Here is a 22,563-nt window from a genome sequence, read left to right as displayed (position 1 = left end):
GGTAATTAGAAGGAGAGGTGTGACTGGTTTATGTTTCCTGTAACAATTACAAGATGCTATTTTTATTTGTTACCAGCTCGGTGAGATCATTTTTATTTTGCGTTAAACTAAATTCATTTTCCAAATGGGTTTTCTCGAAAGCGCTGCTTTACTTTCAGTTGAAATTAGCCTGTTTCTATTATAAAAGCGACAGAAGACGATTTATTATTTGTTACAAGTTCACTGAAATAATTTGCATCACTTGCGTAGAATCAAATAAATTTTTCAGCCAATTCCGCACAAAAACACTGTTTTACTTCGTGTGTAAACTAATCCGGTTCGGCGAACAACAGCGAGAAGACACGTTCACACAAACCGTGCACTGTAACTGCAGCGTTGCACAAGAGCCGTCGGAATTCGTACGCGAGGAACCTTGCAGCAAAAGCAGCATGTCGTTCGAAGGTTGTGTCTGGGTTAGTGTCACCCGTATTTGCTTTTTCTCAGTGGCTAGAAAGTCAGTGGAAATATTACGAAGAAAGTCGTCGCTTCTTGCGCGGACGTAATTGTCGCGTTTCCTCCGGCAGCGCATCCCGCGCATGCACACGGATGCAACTGCATGCGGCAGGTCGTTCGAGAAACATCGCCCGTTCTAATCTCATCTTAAACGAACTACGTTTCTGTCTTACGGAATCCGCGATCATAAAACCGCATTCTTGCATCGCAAATGATAAAAGTCATTAATCTGTTTTTGATGCGACGTTCACGTGGGAAAGCTTTTTTTCCGTCTCTAAATATAGTAAATTCTCTCCTCAATTGGCGCTCAGCTTGTAAACAAAGATGGACAATTTTGGAAGAGCAGATGCGGTTATTCCAGTCTTTTTATAGTTACCGATTGTCAACATAATCTGAGCAATTAGGGAGAATTTATTGTACTCTGAAATGTTCTATTTTCTATTATATAGAAAATATTCTATTATATAGAAAAATATTTCTATTATATAGAAAAATATATATTATATTTTCTATTTTCTATTATCTTTTTTATTGTTGACTTTATTTCCAAGAAGTTGCACTAACATTCGAGTAATAATCAATTACCGCTCTTATCTGTTGTATTATATTTATGCTACTTTATGCATAGAACTTGGTACTCAATTTTTAGTATAGCCTGTGAAATAAATAAAAAATTGCTATGTATCCACAAGATCCAAAAATAGTACAGACATAATTTCTACGATCATTCTTGTCTTTTCTATCGTTTCGATATGGAACAAGTTGTTCGACTTTCGTGTTCAACAATTGAAACAGAATATTTTTATTTCGCATAAAACTCCGCGGTCCAGTTGTTACTCTGTTTTTGACGCGATCGAGGTTGCTCCTGGAAGGGTACCGCGCTTTCAAAGCCACGTTCCAAGAACGTCGCGAGACCGAGCCGTATCTTTTCATAGCGAGATTGAAACAAACACGATAAACGAGAACCCCGGGTCCAAGGATCCTGTAATTTTATTGGTTCAACGCGAACTCCGTTACCGTTGGCTCTTTCTCCCCCTGGCTTTTCCCCTAGACGCTATTTTCCACCGATTCTCCGCTCGTTCCTCTTGATCTTTGCTACCGTGGTGCAACGGTATCCGCGGGAGCTGTTATGCCTCGCAAGACCAGACGATAATGCAGCCGTTAAACGAAACCGCGTTTATCGATCCTAGTTCGGAGTGCCGGCCGGGAGCAACGCTTTGATTGCGCCTGACAACATTCTTTTATGCGTCGTGACAGGAACTTTTGTTCACGGATAAGTGTTTTCATTTCGCCCCGGACCCGGCCTGAAATTTATTATCGCGCGCAACTTTCCACTTTTATGCGCCGGATAATTGACGTGTAATCAACGTTAATCGCGGGAGCTTGGAAAAACTTGGTTGGTAAGTTTCCTTTTGTCTTGGAATTGTCCTTTGATTGTGGCTCCTCGAAGCCTTTGTTGCTTCCTCCCTGGATCCCTAATTGCTCCTAAATGAAATCGCTTAGGGTGCATCGCGCCGACTATAGTTGTCGTCTGTTTTCAAGCACAGATCGTTTGTGCTAACAGCCCGAAGTTGGAAACATGTTTTGAAAAGATTGTCCGCACTTGTTACAAGATACAGGGAGCTGCGTAGACGTTGTTTTCGTTCCTTAATCATTTTAATGGTGTCGAAGTAAAGCAATGTTTTTAAATTCTTTGGATGATCTTTTCATAAGTGCATAACATTCGCAGCCTAATATTGTTCATCTTAATCAGTTAGCTGATTCTTTGAAAATGGTGCAAGTTATTGTAATTGTACCGTATATGTTCGATTTTCTTCGTGTTTTCTTTAAATACAACACTTTTATGAAATATATAATTTAATGAAGAATATCAAAGTACATTTTCTTACTCGCTGGAAAAACATTGGGAGTATTGTTTACTAGAGTAGAAAAATTCTGCATGCACATTTTAAAAAAGCATACATTTTCTACCATTTTTAAAGAGAATATCTTTCTTAAAATTCGATAAAATGTTCTGAATTTTGTTGGAACTTTAGAAAGACTAGTTTACTAAACAAGTTAAAGAAATTTTACAAAATTGCAATCGGTTGAAGTGACAGAACAGAATTTAAAAAACGATGTTTTTAAACATTTTTATCCTGTAACGAAAATTTAAAATATTTTACCTTTTGTAGGTCTTATAGTCTAATAATCTAGTCCTAATCAAGGGATAAAAATCATAATATATAAAATCATAATTCTACGATAAAAATCATGAATGAAAAGTTGATTATTCTTGCAATTTAAGATAACGAACACAAAATATACTGAAAATATTATAGAACAAACCGATGAGAAAATATCGATTTTGAAACTATTTCGTTACAGATAACAGTTATTAATTTCCAAAAATACGGATCCTTCTCGATAGCTGTTATCGACGAAGAAGAACTATGTATTTCGATTGCCCAAAACATTTGTCGACGAGAGAAATTCATTTCAATCGCTCGCAACAGTTATCGATGTATTTTGTTTGAGAGAAGTTAATAAAATACCGCAGACGTTTTCCGTCGAGTGTAGTGCTCGCAATACGGTCGTTCGCCCCAATAATAAAGACCCTCAAAGTTTAATTAACATTGCCAAGTGCGTATCTACACGAATGTACGCTTAACGATTACGTCACGACTCCCATGTATTTTATAGCGTATCTCGTCGAAAACATCTCTGATTTCCTCTTGCTTCTCGATCGGACGAAACTAAAGAAAAACAACCATAATCCCCGGCATGCCAGCGCTTTTAATTGGCGAGTTTACGCAGCGTTCTCGCTTGACGGATACCTGAACCAGGTGCGTTACGACACTCGGCGCCGCGGAGACCGATGTAATTCGAGGTCAGCGTCGTAATCAAAATTCGTGGGGCTTCATGATCGACCAATACCGATCGAAGATTCCTCGGGACCGGTGAACTCTTCGAATGGTCCGCCCACACGGTGGCCCCGCGGCTGCAGGTGCACCGTCGGTGAGGTAACGCGGCCGCGTGTGCAACTGCCTGCAGGACATCAGGACCGTTTTATAACTGTTACGACAGAAGAGGCAGGACGACATTCCATCGTCGGCCCGATTTGAATGCGACCTCACGAACGAATCCCGATAATTCTTCGCTGGCGCACCTCTTCCACATTTTTTTCACCGTTTATTTTCCAATCGTTCTTCGTCGTCGACGGTTTCCTTCGTCGCGAAGAAGTCATCGATGGTCAGCTTTAGCTCTTTGTTCAGCTTTGTATTATACTGTAGGTACGATCTTAGACCACGAATACCTGTGGTAACACTTCTTCGCTTTAGCAATTATAATTTCATTGAATGTATTTATAGTTTGATTGAGATGTCGGTGCTCTTCAATCTGTGACTATTTTCTTATAATTTATTCCAGTTTAAAGGGGTAATAAAAACAAAACATAGATGTCTGGGGACGAACAAAATTTCCAAAATCTTTGAAATTCTTGATATTTCTTCTCTGCAGTGAATCCTACGTTACGAGAACGCGATAAAGAAGGGCACAACAAAATCGAGCTTGGAAATAAAAATTGACACTTTGGGAAGAGGAGGTACGATTATTTATAGTTTCATTGAGATGTCGGTGCTCTTCAATCTGTGACTATTTTCTTATTATTTATTCCAGTTTAAAGGGGTAATAAAAACAAAACATAGATGTCTGGAGACGAACAAAATTTCCAAAATCTTTGAAATTCTTGATATTTCTTCTCTGCAGTGAATCCTACGTTACGAGAACGCGATAAAGAAGGGCACAACAAAATCAAGTTCGGAAATAAAAATTGACACTTTGGGAAGAGGAGGTACGATTATTTATAGTTTCATTGAGATATCGGTGCTCTTCAATCTGTGACTATTTTCTTATTACTTATTCCAGTTTAAAGGGGTAATAAAAACAAAACATAAATGTCTGGAGACGAACAAAATTTCCAAAATCTTTGAAATTCTTGATATTTCATTACATATTTATATTTAAGAAGAGCACAACAAAATCAAGCTTGGAAATAAAAATTGACAATTTGGAAAGGGGAGGTATGATTATTCGAGCCTTACAGCTCGTTTTTTATAGCTATTGACAATCAGTAACTATAAAAACGAGCCTCAAGACTCGAATAATCGTATCTCCTCTTTCCAAATTATTCCATTTTTATGTGCAAGCTGAGGGTCGATTAGGGAGAATTTACTGTACTTCATTCTTTAACGAGCTCAAGCAAATTCTGACGATTTTCAAGTTTATTCGTCAAGAAATTGTGTAAATGCACACCGTATGCAGAATATGCAGTTTCTATGCAAAATATGCAAGAAAAAAAAATTTTTTTATATCCTCTAATAACGAAGCATATTTAAGTTAAAGTTTGATTTGGTTAGTTCCTTTTTCTGAAGTATGCATTTGCATAAACTTCCGCAGTGTAATTATTATAAGACGTGCCAACTGAATAAAACAAAGACAATCGACTGGAACTGGCGAACAATTGACTCGATGGAACAATTGACTGTCCTGGAACTTTTTCAACTGGGTAACCCCGACCGTTCCAGCTTTAGCTTTAGATTATAGGTCACCAGCCATCTCAGATTTAGCTTTAGGATTAGGGTATAGGTCGTCGGCCAGCTCAGGTTTAGCTCTGGGTTTAGGTTCTTAGGGTATCCGGCCAGCTCGGCTTTAGCTTTAGGTTCGGGTTATTCATCGGTCCTCTTTCTCGGCGATCGTTTTATTCGATTCCGTTCGGTTTTCTCGATCGGCCGGCGAAACCGCGGCCGAAAGAAGCTGCCCGGGCAACACGCGGCCAGGAATTTGTCCCGGATTCCAGAAGCAACGCCTTTCTCACGGAAAAGAAGTGTTTTATCGGGTTTCGCGCGGAAAGTATCGCCCGGCCTGCGAGCACTGATACGGAAATCGCTTTTCCCCGCTTGGAAATTTATTGGACGCCTCGCATTCCCTGCGCCCCCCCGGACTCCCCAAATTGGTTACGCTATTTATTAATGCGATCGTCCCTCTTGCAGACTAGTTGAAAATTTGCTGGAATTCCGACGGAATGTTTAATTCAGGCCTGATCGTTTTTCGACGGTTGTTCCCCTGGAAGTGAGACTCGCACGCGACTGATCTGCCTCCGGAGAGTACTTTCGTCTTGTAACGTCGCTTTCGATCGACTCTCTCGTAGCGTATTTGCCTGGAGTTTTCTTTACTTCTGTTCATAAATATTGCGGGTTTATGAATGTTTTTGAATGTATGATACTTTCGTGCGTTTGAGATAATATTTTAATTTTACACCGAACCTATCAAGTTCCAATCGCGATCGATGTGTTGTTTTATAAGAACGATAAAGACTAAATTGTTTCAGGCTATAATTTTTTTTAATATACTGAACGAGACACCTAAAATGGGTCATCTGGATAACTTGCTTGCTTGTAATAATATAAAAAAATGTCATACAATTTATTAGTCAACTCTGAAGAAGAGCAAATAACTGAAATAACTACTGGCAATTAATCGGGATCCAGTTTTGAAAAGTCAAACATGATTTGATCTCTGAAAATTCTTGCAATAGTTATGTCAAGGTTATTTTGTTGTACGCATGTTTCGTAAGCAAATTCAGCACGTAAAATCTTATTTATTAATTACCAGCATCAAATATACATAGAATTTTTCACAACATTTCAAACAAATCAAATATTTAATGCGCTCATCCGCAACTTATTACAGTAATTTATTCGTTTCATCGAATAAGTGTTGTACACAGTTTGGAATGACAATCTGCGAAATAGCTGATTTTGGTCGTCATTCGTTTCTCAGGATGAGAACTCGTACATTTTCCGTGTGTCTAGGTACTGTAACACATTCGATTTGCTTTTATTTCCATTGTAAAACGGGTCGTTATAAATGAAACGAAATTTGTTGATTTATTACCTACATTGTTCTGGCAATGCATCATTCTGGATGGCTTTTACGATTTACGTTGTTGCATTTATCTGAAAAAGAAGAATCGAAAACAATCTTGATTTATAGGAATATGGTTGTCTTCAGCATATATTTATTCAGGTTTTCAGCTATATTTGCTATAATATGCGTCTAATGAGGCATATTTATTGAATATATTCATAATCAATGTATCTTTTTAATTCTAATAATGGTATATTAAAATATTTGGAACGTGTCGAAATGTCGCGTTTCGCAAACCTACTGTATACTATCGCAGATTTCATGTTTATTATTTTACAATTATTAAGAAAACAAGGATGCTTTTCTAAGCGACGATTTAATAAGTTTCTTTATTCAATCACCTACTGTATCGAGTTCATGCATATAAAATGTCGGATTTTTATTACGTGTAAATATATATGTCTTCCTGTCTGCGTTATGTTTGTTGACATAATCGCTTTCACAGTTTCACTGTGTATTGCCAGCGTCATATTTAACGTGGTCCAAAATCACAAATAACATCGACGCTGTTATTTTCACAAAACAAAACATTCCAGCCAATAATTCCGTGGCTAAAACAAAAACGCCTCAAATGACAACTTCAATAAATTTCAGTTAATGCATTAATTGAACCGTATCGTATATAGAATCTACGTATTTATCAGAAAAAGAACATCGCGAGACTCAGAACGCGACGGAATATCTCGGAATCGAGAACAGTGCAACTTGCGACGTCGTTCTTCCCCGCAGCCACAGAATTCTAGCGCCGATAGATTCAGTTTTACCATATAAGAACGTACGCGATATTCCGAGAGACCACATCGGTTCACGAAATCCGATCCAGAAGCGGCTCGCATAATTCGCAGCCGCGAAGACTGCGCGTCCGATGATTTGAAAAGAGAAGACGCCGCGGTAGCTTCGATTACCTTGAATCCCTTGGTCCACGTTCTAATCAAACCGGGAGAAGGGGATTACGCAATGGCAGCTATCGCTTTACAATATCCAGTGTCTCGCGGCGCACGCGACGAGACAATGGCGCGTGAATTCTACTTCGCTCCTCGTCGTCGCCGACGTCGCCGCCGCCGCCTAGACTTCTGTGCATCTCGGGATCGAAACGACGACGTCCGTTGCATCTGTATCCGTTACATTCCGTGAGCTTGTAATTCCTGTGGCATTTGTAGAATGCAAACCTGTTGGTTAAACACGGGCGGAGCGCGCGCGTGTGTGCGCCACGATGCAGCGTTTCCACGACCTCGAGAGGGAGAGGGAGAGGGGAGAGAAACACATACAGAGAAATTAGAGAGAGAGAAATAGAGAGAGAGAAAAAAATAGAGAAAGAGAGAGAAATAGAGAGAGAGAGAAATATATATATATATATATATATATATGGAGAGAACAATATTTATACAGAGAAATATATATATATATATAGAGAGAGAGAGAGAGAAAAATATATATACAGAAAAATATATAGAGAAAAATAGAGAGAGAGGAATATATATATATATATATATATATATATATAGAGAGAGAGAGAAATAGAGAGAGAAATATATAGAGAGAAATAGAGAGAGAGAGAGATATAAATAGAGAGAGAGAGAGAGAGAGAGAGAGAGAGAGAGAGAGAAAGAGGGAGAGAGAGCGCTGGAAGGCGCAGCGAAATTCTGTACTTGGAAAAAAATCGGAATTTCATCGGGTGTCCGGGACCGGCCGTAGAAATAAATTCCGTCCGGGTTAGCTATGGAAACCTCCGACGAAAAATGAAATTACAGAGAATAGCGCAGCGCCGGCTACGCCGGCGAATAGTTCGCGCGAGTTTCCCGATACCTGGCCACGCGGAAATTAATGGAAAAACTGTTTTGCCCGTGTTTAGCCGTGCGCCGAACGGAAACTCGAAAAACGAAAGCAAAATTCATTAGATGTTACCGGCTCCTCCCGAATTAACTATGCCAAATGCAGTTTCGGGCGCGCATCAGTCTGAAAAGTTGAACATTGATTTTACATTTTAGCGCGTCCCTTGGATAAAAACATCGTTCGGTTTTGCTTTACCCTTCGGGGCAGTCTGCTTTCGAGGGATGGAAATCGATCTTCCTTGTTGCAATTTTTCCGACGAGTCTGGATTTCCTTTTTCTATCTCCTGTAGTCTTCACAATTTACTCCTAAAGACTTTCCACATTCGACACTAGCTAAATTCTTCTATATAAATTTGTATAATAAATCTTATATTTTGAGTGGGAACGGATTTTTAATATCAGTTTTGTAATGAAAAAAGCTAATTGATTCTAAATGGGAGTAATATCAATTATAATAAATTTTTATTCATACATTTTAATTGTATCGGATTTTTACTAGAAATTTAAATGCAAATTTTGAATTATAATGGAACTTCAATATAAATTTGAATATTTTTGATGGACAAAATTGTACTGGATTTTTCAATAGAAATTTAAATGTACAGTTTAAATTATAATCAACTTTTATTTAACAATCTTTGCTCTATTCGTTCATTGTAACAGCGTGGCCTTGAAACGACCTTGAGCTTTAACATCTTTAATGGAACATATTCTAAATGAGATTGAAAGTTCTAGATAATTAGCTGGAGATAAGTAGCTGGGGCCTGTTTTAACCCGGCGTGCAGCGCACCCCATATTGTAACACAAATTCTCGCTACCTTGCCAAAAATATATCCGCATTCGAGATATTAATAATGATGGCTTTGGAATATTACTTTTTAACTGCACTATTTCTATATTAAGCTACGGTATCCTAAAAAAAAATACAAACAAAATGTAGAATACATCTTGAAATCTTTATTAAATCTCTTTAAAAAATCGTAACATATATATATATATATATATATTAAATTACGCCCAGTTGCGATTCCCGTCGAGTTAAATGAAATAAAAAATAACACCACACATCGAGATGAAATTTCGCACAGTCATTCCGCGAAAGATTCGAATTCAATTCTCGCGAATATCTCGCGCATATTTCTCTATCGTCGAATTTTCGCTAATCGTTCGCAGAAGGAACAGTTAGCGGCGAGGTCAGCTGGCAGGCGGCCGTTGGCCAATAAACCGTGAAGGAATGCGCGGCCGGTGCGGACGATTTGCTAGAAAGTCGCGAAAAATCATAGTTATGAATCAGCATGTTGGATCGATTCATTCATTTCCACGGTGTTCCGCGGTCTTGCGTTCGTTCCGCGCCGATCGAGTAGACAGAACGGTGTCGCGGTTTATTCCGTTCGAATGCGCTTTCCTCTCGCGACTGCATTCTTGCGTTCGCGGCCGTGCGCGCGGCCGGAGAAAGATATTGGTTATTTAACGTTATGAAACGGCGAGAAGAGAAATTTATCCCCGACAGAGAAAGGTGGGACGAGGAACGCTCCTGGAAAAGTGAGAGCCGGAGCGTGTTGATTTGAGAAGACGCACGCGGGTTGTCGACCGGCACGATAAATCTATTCGCTCGCCCGGTCTCGTGATGCAACGCCGGTGCATTTGCAAAGAGAGCTGCGAAAAGTGCTCGCGAGATGCTCTGGCCGAAGGTGAATCGGTCTGGATGGCTGACCCTTCCATGCAAATGCGATTCCATTCATTAAATAACAACGATATATTTATTTGATCAGCGGAAAAATGCCCCTGTGTTACAATGATGTAACAATATGCCGCACGAATGGCATAGGAACCTCGTGCATTCTTATTTAACCCTTTTACAGCCGGGCGGAAAAGAGGTGCTTATGCGAAGATAACCGGCCGAATTTTACGATTTCACTAGGATTTGGAAAAAGACTCTCATAAAAACCAAACGAAAAGCAACATTTACATAATTCAAAAAGCAGTGTATTAAGGACAAAATAGAGAATAAAACAGTGACGCTAATTTTTCTCTCGTAATGAAATTAGACTATTTATAACACTACAAAGTGCGGGCCGATATATTGGCTCTGGCACTTTTCGCCAGTGCAGCGAGGGCCGATATATCGGCCTCCGGCATTAAAAGGGTTAAGTAAAACAGATAACATTCCAATGTGTAATCTGTGTAACTCAAGGAATTCCATCGATCGCGTTATTGCGTCCCGTTAAAAATTTGAAAGAGAAAGATGTCTCCACCTGACAAAAAACGGCAATATCGAAAGAATCTTGAACAACGTCAACTTATGCGATAAACTGTTCGAATTTCTTAAGTTTATTGGTATATTACACAATTATAGCATCAAATTACTATACTTTAATTACCTACTGTATTGTAATTAATTAACTACTGTAATTGTATGGTTGTTAATGACTAATGAAGATAATTAAATAGAACGAAGAAACGGAGAACATAATAGGCAATAATATAAAATAAGATCATTAAAGTAACAACAAAATAAGATTAGAATGAATAGATGGGGCATGAGCAAGAAAGAAACGAGAAGTTAAGATCAGTTCATATGGAATTATTTTTTCTGAAAAAAAGCAATGACATTTTTCTTTCGTTACTCTTCCGGTTAAGTTTTTGCAGCTAATTAGTTGAAAATATTGGGAAACTGAATTTTACTTTTGGAGAAACGCATACTCGACAATTTAATTGTTTCTTAGTTTGATTGTATAGCAATGTATAGCAATTTGCAAGTATACTTTCAAAGCAAGTATACTTTCAAATTTGAAACGGCTTTACGTCCTAGCATCATCTATGGATTCGACGCGTCGAAATATTCCGAGAAAGCAATCCGAGAACCTGACGCAGCAAAACCGTATCGAGGATTCTGCGTTTCGCCATGCAGTATGTTTCGGCCGTTTGTCTTCTTCTGTGCGTGACTTTGTTTCGCGCTGGTCAATTGACCGGCGAGCTTTCCTTTCCATTCCATGGCTCGTCCAATTCTTAAAATTCAATGTGCGACCTCCGAAAATGAACGAGTGGAAAGCTGGAGCAAGAAGAGTCATGAAAAATTCATAGTGCGTACAGCGTACACACTACTTATTGTAAATTAGTAAATCTATCTTGTCGGATCCGTGGCTACTTTCAGGTCAACTGTATGAAAGTTCTACAGATTTCGCACTAAAAAAGACCACTCATAGATCATGCTCACCTTTCTGCAGTTCGGATTCAATACTTTGCTTGTCTTATTCATCCTTTGCAAACTAAACTGATTTGTTTGTAATATGATCCATATTAAATTTAAAAATTCAACAATATTTTATAAATAACTATCGTTCATTAATAAAGATAAATTATTTGTTATGAAATTTATATCGTTCTATACCAAGTACATACCAGAGTTGGACATATTTTATTCGAATAACAAATGATGAGTTAAATTGTATTCGTTGAATTTATTCAAAATATTATTCGAATAACATTTTATTCGATACATTATTCGAATGTGTTCAAAAGATTTATTCGAATGTATTCGAAAGATTTATTCGAATTATTATTCGAATGTACTCGAAGGATTTATTCGAATCATTATTCGAATATATTCGAAGGATTTATTCGAATGATTATTAGAATGTATTCAAAGGATTTATTCGAATCATTGTTCGAATATATTCGAAGGATTATGATTATTCAGATTATTATATTCGAATGACGAAAAATTAGTTGAATAAAATTGTATTAAAAAACTTAGTCGAATAAAATTTTATTCGAAAAAATTCGAAATGTTCGAATAGTATTTTATTCGAGTAATGTCAAATTCTGACACACACGTATTAATAGCTGTAACACAGCCAATTTGATTTGCAGAAGGCTGAATAAAACTTGCTAATGGGATAATTTGATTTGCAAAAAGGTGAACCAGTTTGGAGTAAAAAAAGATGAATACCATCTGCAGAAGGATTAATTTTGTTTGCAAAACCTATGTGTATGAAATGCAAAATTATTTGAAGTGCAGTTGGCGAATGAATCACGGATAATTACTTGTCAAAGTATGCGGCCCGATGGAGGCTGAGTAAGTATCTGAAATTGCTATGAGAAAACGTCAGAGCCGACTGACGCAGTAAATGAAATTCCGAAAGTTCGTATATCATGCGTGGAACAAGCCTAGCACATGTGATTAGAGAGATTAAAGGGAAACATTTTATCGTAAACGTTTCAAGCGAATTTAATTCACCTGAAAGCTTCCGTGGGAGGGGAGGGGAGGGGGCAGAGTATCGCGGCATTTGGGAAGTTACTGCAAAATTCACTTTGCGACCGGGGAGTTGTGCGATTGCAATATATTCGATAGAACGATCCCCAGGTTCCTCGTGTTTTCATCGTGTTGTGGACCTTTCGTTTCGTTTTCCGAAAATCATTTAATTATGGATCCGGTCCGAGCCTAAGACCTGTCACGATCCCTATCTATTTTTTATTAAATCGCTTCGCCAGTCCTCCTCCAGTTGATTAAACATTGCATCATTTCATAGATTGCACAAAGGAATTGGATCATTTTTTTCTCCAGTTCTGAAGTGTTATGCAAATTTTGCTGCTAGATTTAAATTCGAGGTAACAAAATCTATAGAAAATGGTATATAACACAAGTCGAGAAACAAAATCCAATCGCGTGTCGTAATGGATAGACCAAAATTTTATCGAAAAATTACGAATCTAACATAAATTTTTCAATGTCGAAAATTGTTCGTGCGACGTTTCTTATAATTTTCCTTTGTTCTAGAATATCTCAAGTTCAATTTAACACTAGATCTACGTAACGCTAAAAGCAGCTGTTTTATATTAATGTACAAAAGTAATAACAAAAAATTGATTCTGATTGCCGCAAGTAACACATATATTGAATAAATAGCTCATAAATGTATCTTTACAATCTGAATAATCATAAATTGAAAAATTGTCATTTTGTCAATCCGTCATTTTAACGGGTTTCGTAGACCCTAGTGTTAAAGAAAAAAATCGTCTATCTCATTTTTACCAAAAGTTCTACGATTTTCACGCAAACTTTGTCATTTTCCTCACTGTGCGACGGAGATCCGCAGCGAAAATTCGTCCGCGAGTGTGGTTATCTTCGGCGTGGTGCCTGGGTTGTTGACGGATCTCAGCGAGTCGGTTAATATTTTTCGCCGTCGAGGGACCATGATAGAAGAGAAGGGGGAGCACCCTCCGCGGCGCGGAAGAACCGAAATAATTACTACGGTTTCCAGGGAAATGGAAATGTATCGGCAAAGGATGGAGAAAGAGGTGGAGGAGGAGGAGGAGGAGGAGGAGGCGGAGTTTTATCGCGGGATCTCGTCGAGTTGCGTTTCCCCGATCACTCGGGAATATTAATCCAGAAATTTTCTCATCTTCCGCGAGTAATCGGTTCTTCGTCTTCGCTCGTGCGAGAAGTCACGCGACAATGAGCCGGTTTCGCGAGCTGTAAAAATAAACAGTGGAAAAAGATGGGAAGACGTCGGACGAGAGAGTGGGAGATGGGAAGGGGGGAAAAAGAAGAGACGGAAAGAGATCATTAAATCTTCTTCATCGTTGCCGGCGTGCCGGGTCGCGGCGGCTCCGTGCTTTCACGTTTTCTCGATCCGGAGCTGCTCTCGAATCAGGTTGAACGGCGAGCGAGCCAGCCGGCTAGCGAGGAGTGACTCTCGATCGTCGATCCGTGACACCTTAAGCGTGTCTCTACGTAGACACACGCTTAGCACAGATCCGCGTCGAGAAATAAAACGGCGAAGTTATGCCGCTTTTTCCGCACTGCTCTCCCTCCGCGCGTTCACCGCGTACCTACCTACCGGGTGTCCTTGCGGAATGAAAGTACCCTGGAAAACGTGACCCCTTCTTCCATCTATGAGTAACGCCGGCAGCCACGAGCTTCGAGACATGCCCACACCGATCCGACGACTAGGAACCTTCTTCTCGCATCTTGCTGTGCTGCGTGCTACGAAATCGTTCCAAAAAATTGCTGTTAACTGAGAAGCAACTATTCATATTATAATACGGCGAATTCCAATTTTTAATGTCCCCTCCACGTTTTCTTGGGGTCGATGATTACAGTCAGCAAATACCAGCAGACAAGTGGGTTAGAATTATGGTGGTGTGGGTGGCATTTTCTTCTTAACCCTTTGCACTCGAGTGGTGACTCTGAGGCACCACTAAAAAATTGTTATATCACGTTCTAAGATAATTTTTATATTATCAAAGTTTAGATTATAAACATTATTGAAAGTGTAATCGTTGTATGAATCACGAGATTCAATTTCGTACGCGTAAAATGCACTTTGTCTTGTAAAATGAAAGTACTACAAGTCAGAAAAATGATTTTAGATTTACAGTTAAAATGGCTTCGAGTGCAAAGGGTTAAAATGTAATCCATACATGTCAAAGTGTTCAAAAGACAATAGACAAGTAAATTGATTTTAATGTATAGTTTAAATCCGTTTTGAAAAAAAGATAGATATTAATAAAATCGGATTACATTTCGTATCTAATTGAATATTTATAATTACTTTACTATATAAAAGATTGTATATTAATCAGCTCTTTGATTGTCTGAATGTGTTTGTATAAATATGTTCTTATAAAGTCACCTAAAAACGCAGTCAATATTTGCGTTATTATTTGAATAATTTTGGAATCTCTATTCGAATAATTTATTCGAATAAAGAATTATTTCAAGCATTTATTCGAATAAAGAATTATTCGAAGCATTTATTCGAATAAAGAATTATTCGAAGCATTTATTCGAATAAAGAATTATTCGAAATATTTATTCGAATAAAAAATTATTCATATCATTTATTCGAATAAAAAATTATTCATATCATTTATTCGAATAAAAAATTATTCATATCATTTATTCGAATAAAAAATTATTCATATCATTTATTCGAATAAAAAATTATTCATATCATTTATTCGAATCATTCGTATAATTCCTTATTCTACTAAATAGATAGAATAATCTATGACGAATAACGAATACTTGTTACTCGAATAAAACATCAATTTCGTTTCACAGTTCCAGGAATTCCTAATCGTAAAAACTGTGAGTCGAATTAATTAGTTCGTTCCTTCCACATTCAGAAACTTGCGCTGTTTGGTTCCCGAGCCCTCCATTCGTTGCAGCAACAGAACCGACGAAAGAACTCGGAGAACCATTAAGCAGCGGCCGATTTTTTCAAGAAACTTGGAACATAACAAAAAGTTGCTGCTTGTTGTTTCTGTGTGGACGCAGCGATAAGTTGTTGAAGCGCGAGGCCGCGCTGATGGATCGAGGCTGCTCGGAACACTCTTCGGCCTCTGTTTTCACGAACAGGAAAACTGTTGAAATGGTTCTCTGACCGGCTGCCACGCGGACACACACCCCGACAGCCTTTTTTCCCCGCAACGGTTTAATGAAACTCGGTCCACGTTTCTTCGTATGAATTGCTAATGCGCGGAAGTTCCGCAGAGAAATTTGTTTTGCGCCGTTATGAAAATTAATTGCTTGCATGAGAACGCGTGCTACGCCGCCGCCGAGAGAACTCCTTCAGTTCCTCGGACTATTTTGTTAATTACTTTGATGATGGACGGTTCGAGCAAGCCGCCGAGACCTTTTTCTCGAAATTCTTGGTTCGCGGCACTTTCTGTCGGCGGGTTGAAGTCGCGACTTCAGAGGAACAGCTTCAGAGGAAGCGAAACTTTACTTTCGCGTGGCCTCTTTTCCTAAAAAAAAGGAATCTTCTTTCCTCGGTTCATCGTATTTATTAGTAGAGATGTATATTTTTTGTATGAGGAATTGTATTGGAACAGGATGTGTGACGAATTTTTTCGACGGATTCAGGTTTATTCTGTGAAAGTTATTTTACTGGTTCAAAAAACTCGCTGCGGAGTTGATTTGGCTCGTTCTATAATTCATCGAGGTTTTACAGCCCCTGGCGAAAAGTATTCCAACACTTTTTAAAACGCAATAACTTTTTTAAAACTGAAGTAGTAGCTTTAGCTATTTTTTTTTAAAGGGACTGGTTTACTCTACAATAGCTAAGATACTTTTCATTTAATTTTGCAATTAATGTGGCACTTTTTCTAATGGGATGATCCGTTGATAATAATAGATATATATATATATATATACTTCATGTTAAAAAAATTAAGGCTGCAAATATTCAGATCAATTTTTCTAAAAAAGAAACATATTATAATATACTCTGAAACTTCGAAATAGCGTCAAATTGGCACCAGAAAGAGTTAAGATAAACGCTAGAAAAGGGGCACACCTTCAAATCACAGAATTGCGATTGAAAGATCACAGAAATGAACTAGGTGATATAACGAAGCCACCGGCAGGTGTAAAATGCAAGACGGATATCGTTGACAGGTTTCGTAGAAGTTGCCGGTTGTCGGAGCACGTTCCCGAAATCTCGGTTCCCGCAGCGGCGCGATCGCCCGCCGGAATTGCTAATGCAATTACGCGAAAGTGTGAGATAATGATATGCGCCGGGTATTATGCGTGTTCCCGATCCACTAATCGCGGGTTTGATAACGCGAATCCGCATTGATCGTTCCGGAGGAGCATAAATTCTGCCAGAAAAACAGGGCACGGCTCGCGATCATACGCGTCTAACGAGGTCCGATTCGACATTCGATCCGTATAACCGAACAAAGCGTGTTTGACACGGATCAGGAAGCGTGTAAAAAGAAAAAGAAAATAGGTGAACTGCGGCGACGACACTGGCACGCGAAACTGAAACGGAAAATGCACCGCGGACTTCGCGACGTTCTTGGCACTCGTTTTCATTAAGCACGCAGAACGAGATGCTGGAAGTCCTTCACATTGCGCGATGAGAATCTTAATGCTATCGCATTAACATAAAAACATCGTAGAGTCCGTCGGCCAAGATTTTGTAAATTGTTATTCTAAATGCGACGGTTACTCGTGAATTATTGCACCGGGCCTGGCACCGCTGCAGACAGATAATTCGTACATTTTCATTGGCCCCCTTGCACGTTCCTCCAGCGAATAGCACTTAAATTCACTTAGCGCTGTATCAGCTTGATGCATTAGCATGGTTGCCAACTGCCTTCGACTTTGTTAAGCCTCTTTATATTAATTTGAATACGCCGCCTCCGCTCTCGGATCGCCATTTCACCCGGTAGACACGCTATACCGTGGACACCCTTCGTATCGTCACTCCCAGATTTTGGGGACTTATCTCGGATTTGGATTCCGCTCAGCCTCTTACGGTTTATTACGGTTCCGGCGTAACGCTTAGACGATGCACGATGTTAGAACACTTTTTGACAATTTAACGCGTCGCACGAGCGTCACTCATTCTTAGATTCGATTTACAGTGATTTCTCTCTAATTCGCGCTCAGATTGCGCACAAAAGTGGACAATATGAATAGAGGACATGCGATTATTCGAGCCTCGCCGCTCGTTTTTTATAGTCTCCGATTGCCAACGACTATAAAAACGAGATGCAACGCTCGAATAATCGTATCTCCTCTTCCCAAATTGTCCATTTTTGTGCGCGATCTGAACGCACAATTAGGGAGAAATTACTGTACGTCATTACTCAAACGCGACATTTTGTTTTCTCTTTTTCGCGGCTTGTTTAATCGGCTGCGTTCGATCATGATGCACGATATTAGAACACTTTTTGACAATTTAACGCGTCGCACGAGTGTCACTCATTCTTAGATTCGATTTACAGTGATTTCTCTTTAATTCGCGCTCAGATTGCGCACAAAAGTGGAGACAATATGAATAGAGGACATGCGATTATTCGAGCCTCGCCGCTCGTTTTTTTATAGCCACCGATTGCCAACGACCATAAAAACGAGATGCAACGCTCGAATAATCGTATCTCCTCTTCCCAAATTGTCCATTTTTGTGCGCGATCTGAACGCACAATTAGGGAGAAATTACTGTACGTCATTACTCAAACGCGACATTTTGTTTTCTCTTTTTCGCGGCTTGTTTAATCGGCTGCGTTCGATCATGATGCACGATGTTAGAACACTTTTTGACAATTTAACGCGTCGCACGAGTGTCACTCATTCTTAGATTCGATTTACAGTGATTTCTCTCTAATTCGCGCTCAGATTGCGCACAAAAGTGGACAATATGAATAGAGGACATGCGATTATTCGAGCCTCGCCGCTCGTTTTTTATAGTCTCCGATTGCCAACGACTATAAAAACGAGATGCAACGCTCGAATAATCGTATCTCCTCTTCCCAAATTGTCCATTTTTGTGCGCGATCTGAACGCACAATTAGGGAGAAATTACTGTACGTCATTACTCAAGCGCGACATTTTGTTTTCTCTTTTTCGCGGCTTGTTTAATCGGCTGCGTTCGATCATGACGCACGATGAAGGACGCTTTTAACAACGTTTCGCATTGTACGAATTTTATCCACTTTCGGATTCAGTGCACAATTTAATGCATCACGCAATTATGACATTTTGTTTTCTGTTTTCGAGATCCATTTAATGTTGCTGTATTGATTATTACTTGCCAGTTGGATGTTTGACCACAACGCACGATGTTGGAACAATTTTAACAACGTTTCCCGCCGTACAAATGTTATTTACTTTCCAATACAATTTGTAGCCGTTGTCTGAATTACGACATTTCGTCTTCTGCTTCCACGATTCGTATATCGTCGCTGTCAAAACGATCACTAACTAATTACGCGTTTGATCGTGATGCATGATATTTGAGCAGTTTTAACAACGTTCGACATTGTGCTGATATTATCCACTGTCAGATTTGATGCATCATTCAAGTATGTAACTTCGTCTCCTATCTCTACGACGCGTTTGATGTTACTGCCTACTTGCTACTTAAGCATTCGGCGCGCGTTGCTTTGAAATGCAGAATCCTGCGGCTTGATCGTTTAATTTCAAGGTGCTGCTAGGCATCGAGCACAGCGTTAAAAAGGAAAACAAGCTGGCGCGACCACATTATCGATTCGAAGAAGCTGCAACAGCAAGTTTAACGAACTTTGCTATTCAACCATCGAACGATATTAAAAAAAAGAAAACAGTAGGAAGTACAATCATCGGAAGTTCACATTATTAAAGTCTCGTTACTCTAATTGAAATCGACTCAAAAACACTTTCTTGCAAGTCAAGCTAAACACTTCATTTCAAAATCATACGGTGTTCCATGGCGATGGTTGAAATTAATTAGCAAATAACTGCCTCAATATCTTTGCCAGGATAACGGTTCATCGCAAATTGCCCTGAAATTCAATGAAACAATTAAGATTTTACTCGATTTTGCCGTAATTTGAATTGCTAAACGTCGGGCTAATTGCGAAAGAAATGGTTAAACAAGCGCCACGGAATTAGAGGAAGTTTTAATGGTAACGCGATTCGCTCCTCGATCACTGTCGCGAGGGTTCCGTGTCGCGGATCACTCAATAATCGCCGGCGGCGTTATCGCTAAACGTATTTCCGTCTTTAATTTCAGGTGCGGTGCTGGTGAATCAGACGGTTCAGAAGGAGAAAGGTTATCGGCTTCCGTTCTGAAAAACGTTCGACGCCGCGAAAGTGGAGCGGCTACGGGAGATCCGGTTTCGGAAGGTCGGAAAAATATGAGCATCTCGTAAAGTCGGTTGAAGTGCAGCTTTCAGACCACGAAGGGAGACACCATGGAGACCGAAGAACTCACTAGGCTCGTAGATGAGATCTACAAGGTAAGCGGCTCGTCGCATCGGATAAATAAACTAGGTTAAATAAAATTAATGCATCGAATGAACTAAATAAACTGAGCTAAATAAATTAAGCCGAATAAACCAAATAAACTAAGCGAAATAAGCTAATTAAACTAAGATAAATGAACTAGACAAAATTAAGCCGAATAAACCAAATAAACCAAATAAACTAAGCGAAATAAGCTAATTAAACTAAGATAAATGAACTAGATAAACGAAGCTAAATAAACGAAATATGCTGATAAATAAGTGAACTAAGAAGTTGACGGAGAATATGTCGTCATTCTTGGAAACGAAACATCACTGATAGATTTTTGAGTAATTTCTGAGTAATTATTAAACTGCAGATATTTAAGCAAAATTAAAAGTATCTTTATCATCTGTATGAAACAGAAATTAGATAAAAATGTGTTTCTTTTTTTTGGTTAGTGTTCATAAAGTGAAAATAATGTGGCAATATGAGTAAAATCTCCTTGTGTTTTCACTATTATGCCTTTCATTTAACCATTTTTGTTGTAACTGCATAAAATTCGCAGTCTGTTAATCAAAGAGGCAGAATTAATCTCGTCAGTTTAATTGTCATTGTGTCGTAGACGTTGTTGCTACGAGCAAAATCGTGTAATTAAGATTATCGTGTGGGATCGAGATCGGTGATAATAATTTCTGCTCTGTAGAATTTTAATTGGCGAAGTATAATTCTTATTAGGGTGCTTAAATTCTTTTAAGACGGTCCCGACTTTAAAATGCGCGGCTTATCGAGAGAGATCCAACTGAAACCGTCACACATAACTTGATTCAGGTTAACAGTTCACATAAAACTTTCGTGTTGGTTCTTTGAACTTTTATCTCTAGGAAACAGTCGAACAGTATCCCGTCTTCGGGAACTGAGTAAAAAAAAAGTTCTGCCATCTTCGAGAGAAACGCTTCCGCAGAACTTTGATGCTCGCAAAATCTAGAACCTTTTATAGTACACTCTAAAATGAGGTGAACTGATTATTCGTGCAATCGAAAACGATCGATAGATTGCGGATCTTTACGTGAAATAAAAATTATCTCTATGTTGACTGCAAGTTATTGCTTTCTCCGTTCAATAATTATAGTAAGTTGAAAATAACGTAACGATATTCTTAAACTCTTCTAATCTCGTTACAGTTTCGTATTTTACTTATAAATTATTTATTAATCCGCAGTCTCTCTCTCTCTCTCTCTCTCTCTCTCTCTCTCTCTCTCTCTCTCTAATGCTCAAATTACAGGCGTGTGCAAAAGACGAGAATTATGAAGAAAATGCATTATGATTTAATCAATTAATTAATTTATGTATACGGGTAAACTCTCATTTTTACAATGACAAAAACGATGCATAACATACGTTGAATAACCGAGAATGAGTCAAACAGGCGAGCAGTTTATAAAGACTTAATTTGACAAACATGTCAATCTTGTCTTGTTAATAACTGTCCTGTAAAATGGGTCTGTCGAACCAAATCTCGGAGAAAATTCTGTTCGAATAATTTCCGCGAATGAAATACGATACAGTTTAATGTCCCTATTGTTTCGTATTTCACCCACAGGATTTCATCGCGAATGCATAAAACCGGCGGTGTGAGAACGATGATCTGCATGCGTGGTTCGCGTGCAAAAAACTCTTTGTTCCTATTCCCGTGGTTCCATTAGATTTGAGCGACGACGGGAGATGTTTCTAGCAGCTCCCTGTCTTCTCGACAGCGTGCAGCGATATCCCGGAGTCCTCGAAATTTGTTTTCTTACATTCTAATTCCGAGCCGGCGCACATTTTCTTCTGCTTCGCGGAGGAACGCGAATTACCCTGACCCTCGTTCCGGCCCGTCCACGGATATCCCCGCGATTATAACCTCGCCTCCAGCCAACGAATTTTCCGGTGGGTCTCCTCATGCGAAGATGGCTATGCTGCGCCAGTGTATACGCCGAGATACCTCGGTCACGTGTCACTCGATAAATGCGGAATAATGAAAAACGAGTTTCCGCACCGTGCGCATCCCTGTAGACACAAGCTTTCTCTTCAATCATCGGATTTTTAGACGAATTTCATGTTTGCCTTCGCCGTCGCTCCATTTTTCTCCCGGATGCACAAAGAAAGTTGCCGGAGACGGACCGGACACGTGTGTTCATTGTAATTTCTCGAGGCTCGAGCAGCTTTCTGTATACTTAAAAATTAATTTTCCTGGCAGAGAGCCGAGCTAAGTAAATCTTGCCGGGGTTTAGAAAATGCGGGAGTGTTAACACTTTATTCGCCGGAAGCTTATCAATAGACTTTTCAATCGTCGAGTTGCGTACGAGATTTATTATGCACCGGGAGACATTTAACAGACAATAATGAGAGACACGGACAGACAATAATGTAAAGAAGATTACAATAGAGTATAAGAAGCACGATAATTTTTTTTTAAGTAACAATCTCAGAAGAAGTTGTTACAGTTTTTGCATACAAAATTTTTACACTCTTTCTTTATATTGTACGAAGAACGACGAAGAGTACGAT

General features: G+C 39.1%; 1 protein-coding gene across 1 annotated transcript in view; it reads left to right on the top strand.

Annotated features, from left to right (window-relative positions):
- IRSp53 (Insulin receptor substrate 53 kDa) overlaps nt 1-22,563 on the top strand; it is a 337,247-nt gene that overhangs the window by 15,720 nt on the left and 298,964 nt on the right. The window contains exon 2 of the mRNA XM_076525365.1: nt 19,802-20,027. Within this exon, the coding sequence (XP_076381480.1) occupies nt 19,983-20,027 (45 nt within the window). The 5' untranslated portion in view covers nt 19,802-19,982. The remainder of the gene's footprint in view (nt 1-19,801; nt 20,028-22,563) is intronic.

Source organism: Megalopta genalis, chromosome 11 (assembly GCF_051020955.1).
Source record: "Megalopta genalis isolate 19385.01 chromosome 11, iyMegGena1_principal, whole genome shotgun sequence".
Classification (NCBI taxonomy): Eukaryota; Metazoa; Arthropoda; class Insecta; order Hymenoptera; family Halictidae; genus Megalopta; species Megalopta genalis.
The sequence above is the reverse complement of the archived record's forward strand: the minus strand, read 5'-3'. Positions and strand labels throughout refer to the sequence as shown.